The sequence below is a fragment of the Cavia porcellus genome, unplaced genomic scaffold, assembly GCF_034190915.1.
Source record: "Cavia porcellus strain 051 isolate PalLab524CR breed Dunkin Hartley unplaced genomic scaffold, mCavPor4.1 scaffold_1, whole genome shotgun sequence".
In the NCBI taxonomy this organism is placed as follows: domain Eukaryota; kingdom Metazoa; phylum Chordata; class Mammalia; order Rodentia; family Caviidae; genus Cavia; species Cavia porcellus.
This window is the reverse complement of record NW_026947484.1, coordinates 170,920,422-170,935,039: the sequence shown is the minus strand read 5'-3', so window position 1 is coordinate 170,935,039 and position 14,618 is coordinate 170,920,422. Positions and strand designations below refer to the sequence as shown.

At 39.9% G+C, this 14,618-nt stretch overlaps 1 protein-coding gene across 4 annotated transcripts in view; it reads right to left on the bottom strand.

The window, feature by feature from the left end:
- Astn2 (astrotactin 2) overlaps positions 1 to 14,618 on the bottom strand; it is a 911,846-nt gene that overhangs the window by 779,300 nt on the left and 117,928 nt on the right. For all 4 annotated transcript variants that reach the window (XM_023561395.2, XM_063259996.1, XM_063259990.1 and 1 more), the window contains exon 2: positions 11,186 to 11,373. In XM_023561395.2, the coding sequence (XP_023417163.2) occupies positions 11,186 to 11,373 (188 nt within the window). The remainder of the gene's footprint in view (positions 1 to 11,185; positions 11,374 to 14,618) is intronic.

Below are 14,618 nucleotides of genomic sequence, written 5' to 3'. Positions count from 1 at the left end.
CTTTCCCATTGCTGGAACAAAATACTCAACACCTATAGTTTAAAGGAGGAGAGATTTATTTCAGCTCACAATTTCAGCCTAAGGCAGCCCAGGGCAGAAATGGCATGGTGTGAGGGAGTGTCACAGAAGAGCTGCTCAACTCAGAGCAGACAGGAAGTAGAGAGAGAAGGCAGAAACAAGGGAGAGGAATACAATTTTCTAGACCATGCCCCCTAGAGAACCACCTCCAATCAAGCTGCAACTCCAAATCACACATGCAGTTACTATAATTCAAAACCGGGTGAATCCACTGATGGGAGATCCAATCACACTCCAAATACATGAGATTTTGTAAGGTTTAAAATGTATCAGGTCCCTGAAAGGTCCTTATCCATCCTTGCTTCTATAAGAGAGTAAGCCCAGAGATCACATGGAAACAAAATCATAGATTTAATTCGAGGATTGCTTTTGGTTGTTTGATCTTAGTTTCTAGGCCTTGATTTTATCATTTGCAAAGCACAAAAAAGAGCAGTAATAGAAAACACTCATCAAGACAATAATTGTATATAGTTCATGTATGCTATATCATGTTGTTTATAGAAATTGTTATCATATACACTGGAGGAAATAGTAGCACTGAAAAGTTAAGCAACTTTACCTAAGTTCATACTGCATGTAACATAGTGAGTTGATGTAGGCAGTTCTTCTTAAAGGTAAAGTTATTTTTTGTTCTTGACCTTTTTATTTTGGAATAATTATAGATCTGGGAGGTTGCAAAATTAGACAGTTCCTGTATTTCCTTCAATCTGCTTCACTGGTGTCACCATCTCATTTAATTACAATGAAATAACCCCAAACTAGGGTACTGTCAATGATACAATGCCATGAAACAAAACATAGGCCTTATACAAATTGCATTAGATTTTTGCTGATGTCTGCTTTTTGCTTTGCTTTGTTTGCTTTGGTTTTTGGAACCCAGACTAGTCCAAGATCCCACATGGCATTTGAGTGTGATGTCTTCCCCAGTCTGCAGTCTGTGACAGTTCCTCAGTCCTTCTTGTTTTTACAGCTCTGATCCTTTTGAAGAGTAATTTTTAGTTATTTTGATTTTTTTTTATTTTTTTCACGATTTCAGCGGTTACACATTATTAATCAGGATACCAGAGAAGTGGAATTATTCTCTTTTCAATGCATTATGGCTGGGTGGTCCTAATGTCAATATGCCTTTTTATTAGTGATGCTAACCTTGACTACTTGTTTAAGTTGGTGAGATGCATTAAATAGTAGAACCTAGCAGTCTGTGTCCACAACACAATCCCTAGAAATTATAGATATTACCTTACTTGGAAAAAAAAAAACAGTTTTGAAAGATGTAATTAAGAATCCTATAGCTGAGTTATCAAAGTATGGCCTCAATCCAATAACATGTGTTCTTATAAGAGACAAAGAGATGAGACAGCGGAGAAAAAGAGATAAAGTAGTCACTAACAAAAGGGCATTAGGAACTACCATAAACCCAAAGAGGCAAGGAAAGGTTCTTCTTTAGGACCCCTGGAGGAAGTATTGCTCTGACAACACCTTGATTTCAGAGTCCAAAACCATGAAAGAATACATTCCTATAGTTGAAAGTTCTGTAGTTTGTGGCATCTTGTTACAACAACCCAAGGAAGTGAATGCAATTGGTATGTCAGAGTCCTTCACAAAAAAAATCACTATGCTCCTCTTTGATTCATAAAACATGGGATAGTGATACTTTTTTGAGACTCTGTAAATATCCTGTTCTCCAAGTTTTACCCATTAATTTTAGTACACATCAGTGGATTTTGTCAGCAGCAATTATTACAGTGGTTATTGCCTAATGGTAATTTTCTGTTTCCCTCTTTCCTTTTACATTTATTAATTGGATATTCAACTGTAAAGAAGAACTATCTCGTCTTCCCCATTTATTTAGTTAATTGATTACTTTTAACAATATTTTAGAGTCAATGTTCTTACTAACTCAAGCTCTACTTAATTCAAAAGATGTTTGTGAAGGCCAAGGGTAACAACAAATAAGGGAAATAAAAGGCAAAAGGAAGAGGATCTTCTCTAGATCCATGCTAAAACATCTTATGAACATTTTATTGTTTATCTCTTCTCAAAACCCCACGCATGTGGTCTCTACGGTGTCACAATCATGGAGAAAGTAAGATTCAGAGAGGTTCTGGACTCGGCCGAAGAGCAAATACTAATAAGGAAAAGAGTATTGAAGTGAAGCCACACTTCTCTTTCTCTAAGCTCAAGTCATTTCCATCAAACCAGGCTGCCTTTTGAGCATAAGAGAAAAGGGAGGCAGAACAATGAATTGGAAAGTGAGGTGTAAGTGTCACGGTATCTAAAACTAACCTCACCACCCATATCCATGGGCTACATGGGGAAGGGAGTAAGAGAATTAAGCTCCACAGGATGCATGCACCCCTTTCTGTTTGCACTGGTAAGAGTACTCTAAGAAAGCCTCAAGTGCTTGATGGGAAAAGTGTGGCAGAAAAGCAGGAGCATAGGAGGAAGAAACTCACCACTAAGGAGACCTTGCCTGATTCTCCTGCCACTCTGTCCCCTCCTCACTTACTACCTGGAAGGATTTCCAGTTTCCCTCCCCCAGCCTTGGTGCTCAGCCCAGTTCACTGTCCCCTCTGCTTCCCTTATAAACTCCCCTCCCTATTTCTTTTGGACACTTCCTCTGGCCACCCCTAACACCCTCCTCAGCCCCCAACTTACCCCAATGCCCTATTCTGCACTCCGCCCACCTCTTCTGCTTTCTTGGGCTTGAATTCCATCTGCCCCTCTTGCTCTGCTCTCTGCTTCTCTTACCCTGTTTCTGCCTGTGCCATCCTTCCTCAGTGAGTTTTATTCCCTTTTGGGTCTCCTGTCTGTTTCTCCTGCTAAATCTTCTGTCTGTTCCCACAAATTCCATTCATTTTTTAATATTTCTCTCATTGTTCTCGGCACCAATTTTTCTCAGCTTCCTTTTACTTCTCCCTGTCTATGATAGTTTGAATTTAACTAGGATAGATGCAGACAAGTACCTGTTTTACATGTGTCTATTTCTTATTGCTACCCTCTGTCTATGTTATGCAGAAATTATTGCTATATACATTTTCATCCTGCACTCTACTCGGAGTGTTCAGAAGAACTGCCTTCAGGTCCCTTGCTTATGCTATCTCTGGCTAGCTCCGGTATGCCTCCATCCACCTTCTCTCTCTGGGCTTGATCACTAGCCCAGACTGATATGTAAAATGAGGGCATGGTACATTCTATTGCAATTTATAATTGTTTGTATGTTCATCCCTGCAAAGGACTGCATACCCCTGCCATCAGTTCTGGGCTTGGTCAAGTATGTGCTTTGTTCAGTAGAATATGAAAGGACTTATATGTAAGAATTAACCAAATTTCTGTATTTTCCTAGATTCCTCCATACTCTCTAGCGTATTCCCTCTTCCATGAAAACCAAGGGCCTCAGACTAGGGCTCCCTTGAGCTAAAGTGCCTGAATGAGGAGAGACAGTCCCTCAACTGCTGAGGTGTAAGGTATGTGAGGAGTGAAGAAGAATTTTTTTGCCTCATTATCAAGATCCAGAGGGGTTTGTTTGTAGCATAAACAAGTAAAAGGTGACTGATACAAGAGAGTTGGATTTTGTGGCTCTGTAATGCTTTCAGCTCCAATATCCTACCATGTTACATAGTTTTATTGCTTTGGGGAAAAGTTGTGCCAAATACTTTCATATGCATGATCTCAGTTTGCTGTAACAACTTTAATTTTATTTCCATTTGCAAATGACCAAACAAGAAGCTCAGAGCATGCAATGACTCACACGGATCTCTGTGGCAGGTCTCTGGTAAAGTCTAAACTTAAACTCAGGCCTCCTGACATCAAATTTTATGCCAGGTCCACTTCCTTATGGTATTCCTACGTGCAGCAGTGGAGGTTTATTCTCCAGTTTGACCTGTGAGTTAAGCTATATCTGTAGCCCTCTTTCAGGGACTTTTTGTTTTTAAAGCAAGTCAGGGCCAAGCTATAAGGTTGATATGATTTTAAATTTTTAAAACAGAACAAATTATGATTAAAAAGTCCTGTTCTGGGAAAAAAATCAGTGAGATTCATGGACATTGCCCACTTATATTAAAATCCTTTGAGATATTTGCATTAGCAAAATTCATTATGTTTTGACAATTGACATAAGCTTGGTGATATTAATTTGCAGATAAGGACGCTGGAATTGAACAGAGAATGTGACTTGCATAAGGTTATGAAACATATCTTGGAAAAGCAGAGATTCATGAGTCCAAGCCCTAGATATCTGTATTATGTGTATCACATTGCCTTTCCCCCACCAGATTTTTGTTACCTTCTTATTTAAAATAATCCTTCTTCATCAGGACCTGGTTTTCTCACTAGTCTGCATTCTTTCTAAAGACTCTCCATTCCCACAGTTAGCAGTAGCTTGGCTTCTCCTTCCCTGGTTGTCATGGGCTTCATTTAATAACATGACTTACAAATAACACCATAATAGCACTAATTTTTAATAATTAAACAAACTGTGATAAAAAAAAAAAGTTGGACTCCTACACACTGGAACCTTAGAATGCGGCCTTATTTGAAGACAGGTTTTTTAACTGTAATCAGGTTCCAAAGTTCCAATATGCCTGGTGTCCTTATTAATAGGAAGGAACTTGGGCTCGGTGTGAGACACCCACACAGGCAGCAGGCCACGTGAAGATGAGAGTTAGACTGCCACAAGCCAAGGAATTCCCCGAAGTCAGGCAGGAGCCCTGGAAAGATTCTCCTGAGAGCTCTCAGAGATCTGGTGATGTCTGCATCTCAGACTTCTTTCTTCAAGAACAGTGACACAGCATGTTTGCTGCTGGGTCCACTCTGTTTGTGGCCCTTTGTTATAGCAGCCCTAGGAAATTAACACTTCTACAAGTGGCAGAGTCATAGCATGCGCAGGATAATGAGTCAGGCTCTAGTATACATGGTTAAGATTCAGATACCCTCAGTAGTTCTTGAAATACACTCTCTTAGGTAGATCTTTGCATTATTGGTCCATTAAAGATGGGAAAATGAAAACAGAGAAAAACACATGCTCAAGTCCTACATAATAATTCAGTCACATAACTGGAATGTGATCCTTGAATACATACTGTGGCCAGTGTTCTTGTACATCAGTTACTTTGTCCCTCTGTCTTTCAATAGTAGACACAGAGTAATAATAACAGCTATTGAATATGGATTAGTGTGACGATAAAATTAAATAGCCAAGCATTACAACAGTGTTGTTGAGCATCATTACTTTAATCTTCTTCTTTTATTTTTTTTTTTTTTTTTGTCTTTTTCCTTTTTATCGGTACCAGGGATCGAACTCACGACTGCCTGCTGGCAAGGCAGGTGCTTGTGCCGCTGAGCTGAATCACCAGCCCCTATTTTAATCTTCTTTACTGTATTCTTTTCCCATGACTTTTTTATGCAGTAATTATCTCTTTGAACATATAGTTTCTAGAAGTAAATACATTTAAAGTCTCACTTAGAACCTCCAGGATTATTTGTGTAGAAAAGTAAGTCCTTATAAAGGGTAACTAAAATATATATGACTTCATTAAACAATTAGAATACATAGTTCATTCATTCTGAGCTTGCAGTTGATTTTTTAAAAGCTTTAATTTTTTCTTTATCTCCCACCATGTAGACTTTCATCATCTGATTTAATAAGCAGATAATCCATTACATGATTACATGACTGAGTCAGTGAATGAAAGAATGAATGAAATAACTTGAACAAATAAAGACACTGGTTGGGGAATTGATCTGTATTTCTCTTCTGTGGAAATCTTTAATAAGTATTATCTGAACATACAAATACTTCAAACACATCTACTGATTCAGATTAGTAATAACAATTTCTTAGATTTATGTAAAGTTCTATAATCCTCAAAGTATTTTTCTATATATGATTATATCTTAGAATTGTAGATCATCTAAATTTGAAAGAACAATAATAATCATACAATTCAACTATTATTTCTCTTGGTATCCCAGTGAACAGGGCTGCTAGTCAGTGCCTACACTCCCTCAAGGACATGGAACTCACTAGTGCTTGACTAAGATCAATCTACTGCTGGAAAGCACAAACATCTTGAAAGATATGTTGCACCATTGGTGAGAATTTTAGTGCCTTTCTCAGAGCCCTCTAATACAAATCTGCAGCATTTTCCATGGGACACTTCCTTTGAAATAAAAGTGCCTTAGAAGGTCCTTTCTTCTTCTACATCAAACCAAGCAGCTTCTTTCATTCTACTTCTCAAAACATTTTGTCATAAAAAAAGACCAAAGTGAGAAGATGGGGGGGTACTATGATGAAAGATACCAATTTAAAGCAGTTCATATAGCTTCTAGGGAAATCTTTAAATCAAGACATACCGTATCAAAAATGAAGTATCATTTTTAAATATGGGAGAAAGCAAAAGTAAAGCTTCCAACACTAACCTTCTGAAACACAAGTGACAATTATTTTCTTTAACAGAAACCTTGATCAGTGCAAAAATAAAATAAATCTCAACATGCTAATATAACAATGAAAATATCAAGAAAAAGCAAAACCAGAAAAAGCACTTCGGGACAAAGAAGAAACAAATTTTAACACATTTATTAGGCTTTTGTTGCATGGACCCTAAGTCCATCTGAAGCTGTTAAACTCTTCTCACTTTCTAACTTAAAAAAAAAATTTATAAGATATATTCTTTTTCTGATATGCAAATTTGTATGTGAAGTTCCCAAACTGAGCTGGTATAGACTGAGGGGCTGGGATAGATTGTGCTGATGAACACTCTAAAAGACATATAAGGATTTAAGCCAACAGGTTCCTCTGCTTCTGAACCTGTAGGCAAATCAATCCCTTTGGGTTTCTTTTCTCCTATTGATAAACTGCTGGCATGAGCAACTCCTCTCTCCCTACCTGACACGTTTCCAAGTTCTATTGAGTGTTCTGAACACCCAGAGTGAATACTTCATAAATAACAGGCATGATAGACCCTAAATGCACCTAACATTTTAATAACAGCCTCTGCTTTCTGAGCACTTACAGAATGTCAGGCACTGTGCCATGCAGAATCGTGCCCAAGAACACAGACTCAATTTAGACAGACAGGAGTTGGAATCCAAGCTTCAGCACCTATCTGTGATGTGAGTAAGCAGATTGCAAAACCTCACTGCCAGCTTCCTCATCTGGAAATGAGGGAAATAACAGACCATATCTTATACCAGAGTTTCAATAATTAAAATCAAAACATGCGGCACTCCAGTGTCTGCCATGCAGAAAGTTCTTGATAGCAGTTATTATTTTCATTGTACAGGGTCCTTATAAATGTGATTTCATTTGATACTTAGGTTAAATCTCTAAGAAGTGGAGAATCTTTCTTCTCTGCATGCTGCTACCTGCACAGTGAGAGTAGGAGAGTGTCTTGGTGCTCAGAGTACCTAAATCTGTGGTGAAGAAAAGAGGAGCCCACAGTATATCTCTTTTGCTGGCCTAGGCTCACTGAACACTTCTTTGCTGCATCATTCTTTGGGACATCACGGTTTTAACTAATCAACTAACTAATTTAACTAATCAACTGGTCAAACCAATTTGGCTAATCAACTAACGAAGTTAAACTAATCAACTGGTCAAACTAATTTGGCCAAAGATGTAATTAGCAACAAAGGCATTGTTTAATCCTGGAACTGACTTTTTAGACAAACTCCTCTTCATGTCCTCATGGGTTCTTACAGTGGAGACCTTTGTAAGAATATATTCATGCAATCTTATATTTTAAGTCGGCAAGAGAGAAGAGAAATAGAGAACTACTATCCAGATAGAGGCAGAGGTTAGGCTTCACAGACAGAAATCCCAGTTTAACCACGTAACTTGTGTGTGCCTTAAATCACTCAGACAGTAACTTATTTATTAACATTTCAGGTTCCTCATCTAAGGAAACATATCCGCTTTAAGATCTATGGTGAGGATTAAATATGATAATACAAAATTTGGAGTATTGCCTAGAATATAGTAAATACTCAAAATAAATGCAAAGTATCGTAACTGTTTCTCAACATCAAGCATCAATATAGGGCTAAACCCAAAGTCTTCTTACTCCTTGATACATTGTTGCAGTGGTTTTATTAATAGTCTCTGTTACTATGTGCTTCTGTGTGTTTTCTCTAATCTTTCCAATAACTCTGAAACTGGTGCAATTAGTTCTGTGTCAAAGATAAGGAATCTGAGGTTCAGGGACATTAGGCAACTTGCTCAAGGGAAAGCTAAGGGGAAGCAGGAAGTAAGAATGTTTTGTTCTGAAAGACTCCTGCCTAATGCCAAACCTCTGCTTTCTTCTCTGCATGCTGCTACCTGCACAGTGAGAGAAAGAGGGCATCTTGGTGCTCAGAGTACCTAGATCTGTGGTGAAGAAAAGAGGAGCCCAAAGTTTATTCTCTTTCGCTGGCCTAGGCTGTCTGAACACTTCTTTGCTGGATCACTCTTTAGGATATTTAACACTCAAACTCCGAAACCTTCTGGGGCAAGGAAGAAACCCATTTCACGACTTAACAAATCTGAAGAGCATGAAAGTTCCACCCATCTACATATGGATTGCTACAGGCTCCAGAGACTGAGAAGAGGCTGAACTCTAGAAAAATCCTATCCTGTCATGGACCTCAGTTTACAGAGCCTATGAAATGGAAGAGCATAGCAAATCATAACATCTCAATCTTTTCAACTGAGGTGCTCTTCAAATTAAAAGCAAACATTGCTACATGCCCAGCTCCTCTGATAAAAGGATTTGGTATCATAAATGTTAGTTCAGTCTTCACTTTATCGACAACCAAAGCAAAGCACAGAGATCCAATACTTTGCTCAAGACCATCCATGCAGGGAAGCATCAGAGGACCACTTCACTCCCAGGCACTGGGGCCAGAGAGTCAGTGTTTACAACCCCTGATCTCCCTACCTCCAGGTCAGGGCAGAATTCTGAGAGGCTAGCCCCACCTCAAGGAGGCTGGCCTTGAATCAAAAGACATTATGGTGCCCAATGTCTTCTGGACATGATTTTCCCCAGAGGGTCTAATGGGAATAGAAAAATTTTGGATGAAGCCCTGAAAGGGTAAAATATTGTGGATAAGGAAGTAGTAGCCTACGGCAGATAGCTTAATCCAAGGGTGTGTGCAGTCTCTATGTAGCCAGCCAAATTCTGAATTACAGGAAAATTCACTGATATCTGGATCTTAATGACCTATTCTTTTCAAGGTGAACTCACTGCCACAAAAATAAAGGCAAGAAATACTCTCCTGCGAAGACAGTATGATTCAGTGAAAAAAAAAAAAAAAAAAAACTTGGGCCTGGAGACAGAAAAGACACATTCCAGGCTCATTTATGGTTGAGATAATACAATGTAGGTTACTGGGTTAGGAGAAGTATGTATGTAAGTATATCCTTTGCCACAATAGGAAAATACGTATTAAACATTAATAAAAACCACACATTAAAGGAAAAACAGTCACAGCCCCTCCGGTTCTCATTAACATTAAATGGTATCCTTGTTCCATGAGGAACTCAGAATGTACCCTGAAATGGTGCTTAGAAATATGCACCCCCAAATTAGCATGCAGGCACCCACCTATCTCAGCATGTTGTTGTATCATTTGCTAAATATATATATAGGAAAAAAGTCTATCGCATTCATTACATGAATAACACAAAGGCCTTGATTTGTTTCCTCTATGTGACAAGCATGCATTAGGTCCAAAATTAACATTAGTATATGGCTGGTATATGTGTATGCTTTTCCAAAAAGAGAACATTTTCAAGATCTTACTCAGACTAATCAGACTGTCTTATGCACAATGTTAATTGAAGAGGAACAAGAGAAAGACACCAAAACCAAAGGTCTCTTGAATTGTAGAATCTCAATAAATACTGACTCTTGAATGGAAGAAAGAAATGAAGATATGGGAGGCAGCACTTACGCCAATCACTTCATCTCTGTGGGCCTTTTTCACACACAGGTGGAGGACATCACTTCCTAACTGTATGTAGTGGGTGGGATCATGCCAGCGGAGAAAATGGTATCAAGTGCTTTGAGGAGAGTAACATTGGGAGACCAGGTACTGCCATTCTTGAATCTTATCCTAAGTTCAGTAGGCTGTGTATTTTCTACATAAGATTTGTTTGTGTCTTCTGTCTACCATGCAAATATATTAATGACGGCTTTATAATGAACTCATTAATATGAGCTTATGTGCCTTCTATGCTACCACTTAAGTAATTTCATCCTTAGTGATACACGTTGAAATGTATACCAGGACGTTAACAGAGGTGGAAGGCCACTTCCTGTCTACATCCATAGCTTTGTCTCTAAAGTAACAATGATGTGCCAAACTTCAGGCATTTTTGACAAGAGTACAATTATACAGTTTTCATAAATGTTTCCAGCATAGTGTTGCCATGTGGTAAATATTCAGGAAATTCTTAAATTGAGAGAAAACAACAGGGTATAGAGGATACAGTTCAGGCTTTGCAACCAGACAAGGGTGGGTTCAATATTCAAGTGCAGCTCCCCTTCTCACTCTATGTGACCTTGGGGAAATGTCTTTTCCATCTGCTATAGATTTACAAGTATTTGAGGCTAACAGAGGGGTCTTTCTACACAACTGCACTAGCTATACCCAGGCGATCAGCAGGGGCTGCTGTGTTGTAGTTGTGAGATTTAAAGCACCTGACATGCCATGACCTTTGGAAAATGGTGGTCCATTGTAGTTTTGTTCCAATTTTGTTTGATCGGACAGTCTTGGAAGGACCAATTATATTTTGGAGCAATGAACCTCAGCCCTAAGCAGAGCAGGCCAATTACGTGACAGATGTTAAACAGCTGTTCCCAGAGATGTCGGCCAAAAGGTCAAGGAGTTGGAGACCCTGTATTTTCTTCTCTAGAGCATAATTAGTTTGTCACAGCTGACAGATGATGGATGGGTATACAGCAGTCCAAGTGACACCATGGAATCCATCTGACCTTCTGTTTATCATCCTAACCTCTTGCACTCTCCAGCTCTTTCTTTCTACTTGCTGACAATTTTCTGCATCCCTCCATCTCTCCATCTCACTGTCATCTCCCTGAGCCCCCACCACATCCCACTCACTCACCATCACAGAAATGTGGAGGATGTGCATCTGTTCCTCGACGATCTCTGAGGGCTCCTGGAGTGTGGGGGCGGTGGCCCGGGCCAGCTGCCCAGAGCTGCTCATGGAGACATGAAAGTACAAGGTGCCATTCTCCAGCCACTGCTGCCTCCAGTGCACCAGCGAAATGTCTGCAGCGGTGCCTGACATCTCTGCAAGACAAGACCCGAGACAGTGGGTGAGCTGCATGCTTAGCTTTGGTACTTATGGGAGGAAAGGAGCCACACACAGTCAGGGGTTCAAAAACACCTAATTGTGCCATGATGCCTTTCCTCCCACCAAATTAATCTATGAGTCAAGGATCATCACTTTCATTTATAGATGTATACCAACTTTTATCCCAAGGAACAAGGGGCAGAGGTAGGATTTGAACCCAATCTTCCCAGTCCATGCCTTTCTTATGACACCAGGCACATAAAAGTAATTGTTTCTACCCCAACAGTTGAGCTAAGCAAAAGGGTCAACATGATTCGCTTTTCTGAGGTTATGCAACTAAAAGAAAACAAATGGAAGAAATCTATGAGAGGAATAGGAGTTCAGGTGTGAGTTCCTTAGAAGTTGAGCTAGAAGTTGTCATGCAGAAGCTCCACGAGATGGAAAGGTCAAGAAGGGCATCCAGTTCAGGCCAGATACCTCAAGGTCATCCTGCACAGAAAAAGCTTGAAAAGGAAGTGTTCTGATCCTGGTTCTTCTATGCCAGAGAGAGTAGCTCCACTTTTGAAAGTATATATATTGTACTCTCAATATAAGCAGTTTTCCATGCCTTGAAAATATCTGAAAAGCACTGTTGATCCCAATACTCTCAAAACTATAGGGAAGTTAGGACTTTCTAAAAAATCACCCGATTAGATCTCCTGGCTTGAAGATCCTAGATCTTGTCTCTACGCTATTTTTCTCACTTAAATGTCTTTCCTAATCATCATTTGAGTAATACGGGATAGTACTATGACACACAAACCTAGTCTCTCATTAAATAAAATGGATGAGTGGATGATGCACAAGCACCAAAAGTGTCATAGTATTGGAATCACATAATCTTAATCAGTATTCCTTACTAAAGAGACTGTGTCCTTGGAAATGTCCTTGAAGGGCAAAGTCTATCAGAACTTCAGTGAAAGGTGACGGGTTTTTTGGAGAACTTCCAGGTTTGCATTTAACTGAGAATTACACTGGAGATAATTAGAGTCCACGGTGCCCACCCGTGAGCAAGTAGTTTTAGCACTGTTTGAGGCTTTGAACTTTGGGGACTCTTACTGAGAAACAAAAGTGGCACAGAATTCGTATCCTCCCCAAAGACTTCATGTCATATACACAGACAGACACACACATAGAGACAGACTCTCTCTCTCTCTCTCTCTCTCTCCTTCTCTCTTCCCCTCTCCCTTTCTCTCTCTTAATGAGGACTGATGTGCAGACTAAGTTGGAGCTTATTATCCAATAAACTCTTCTCATGCCTCACTGGTGACACTGAACGAGACAATCACCTTCAAGAGATGAGAAGACAATTTCTATTCCCCAAATTCTACTGAATTGTTCCAAAAGACTTTAACTCATTGAGGCTTGCAAAAAACAAAAAACAAAACAAACAAACAAACAAAAAAACCCTCAGGGAAAGAATCTTTGGCACTTAATAAACACTAAGAAAAAAGTTAGCTATGCTTTTTTAAGTTAAGTGTTGATTTATCATCACCATCATTATTATTAAGAAGAATGGGATCTAATTCACTCTTCAGTAGCTCTGAACCAAAAAAGCTGGCGATAATCTTTACTGCTCATTTTCTCTCATACTCCTCCTGCAGCCTATCAGGAATTCCTATAAAAGATCCAAAGTCCGAACTTTTCAGCAACTCTACGTCAGCCACCTAGGCCTATCCTCTTTTCTGTCTTCCTCCTGGGGCTTCTTAACCTCACTCTCTCCTTTCACCCGTGGCCCTTCTGTCTATTCTCAACTCAGTGCCAAAGGAAGCCTTCCATCATGTAAGTCATCTCACAACACAAAATCTTTCCACCCTAAATCTTCCTGGGGCCTTGCATCTCCTTCCAGGTAAAAGGCAAAGTAGCCAGAATTTAGTAATTATGAGTCCAAATGTGGATGTTCGCACTTGCCTCGCTCCTTCACAGATTGAACAGGACTAGAGACAATCACAAAGTCATCAGCTCTTAGAGCTATGGGCCCCAAAATGCCCCAAAGCTCACCATGGCCATATCTTCATACAGTGCCTTCTCTGCCTCCCTAGGTAAGGTCATCTGCTCTCCCACAACCCCACCTCCTAGGCTCTACATCTGAGGCCTTGGCAGTAGCTTCCTCGGCATCCAGCCATTGGGTCACAGCAAGGTGAAGCGATGGTTGTAAATAGACTTCACTCGCTTTTCTTTTAATGCATCAAAGTGCAGAACCAGAGGCTCAGGGAACCCAGGGCTGACAGTTTCTACTAGAAATAGTGGTATCTAGTTCAGTAACTTCAGAAAGAAAGTCCATATGCTGCTGGCTGGGCAGGCACTACATGTGCTAAGATTCCCTGCAGTGACACCAAAAGAAAGCCCCCAGGCAAGCCACAGCTGGCTGACACTGCCTAGTACAGACTAAGACAAAGTAAGCACAGAGATGCTGGTGAAAATCCGTGCTCCTTTCTCCTGGAGCTATCTTCAGCTTTTGTCTGAAGTCCCTCCATTAAAGAGGTTTTCCATTGTCACTTTCCGATTAAAAAACAGATGGCTATGGAAGGGGATGACTCATTTAAGATTATTGGTGAATTTGTACTCAGCCGGACCCAGTGGATTTCCAGTCAACATAATGTTGACACTGCCAGTTACACATACAATGCCTCCTTTTCCTTGACTGAATTAGTCCACGAACCAAAACTAGATTGAGCTCTTTGTTTGCTGCAGCGAGGAGTGCACAGTCAGCAGACAGTAAATGTTAAATGATAATAACAGTGTGTGAAACACAGTAAATATTGAATCACACAGAATAGCTCTGGACTTACTGTGTTACAAAGACAAGAAACTGTTGTTGAGGAAGTGGGAGGGGAGCATGAAACTTCAAAGAGAAAGCTGTTTTAGCAGAAGCAGAAGGACTTGATCTTTCCTTTATTTATTCACTCACAGATTATATTCATTCAGTCAAACTTTACCAAGGAACTACTCAATTGTAGGCCAGTTAGTATATCAGAATATAGAGGTCACTATAACACAGCATTGCCTTCCAGGAGCTCTCAGTGCTTAAGTGACAGAAACTGTCCCCAGCGTTGTCACTGCCAACATATAGGAGCACTCCGAAGACTGGATTTTCTGTCCCATCTCACCATAGCCCTTCCTGGCATGCTCCAGCTCTGCAGGCCTTATGACCTCAACGGTCAGTGCCTTCTTGTATCCGGGTACAAGTATTTCTGTCTGA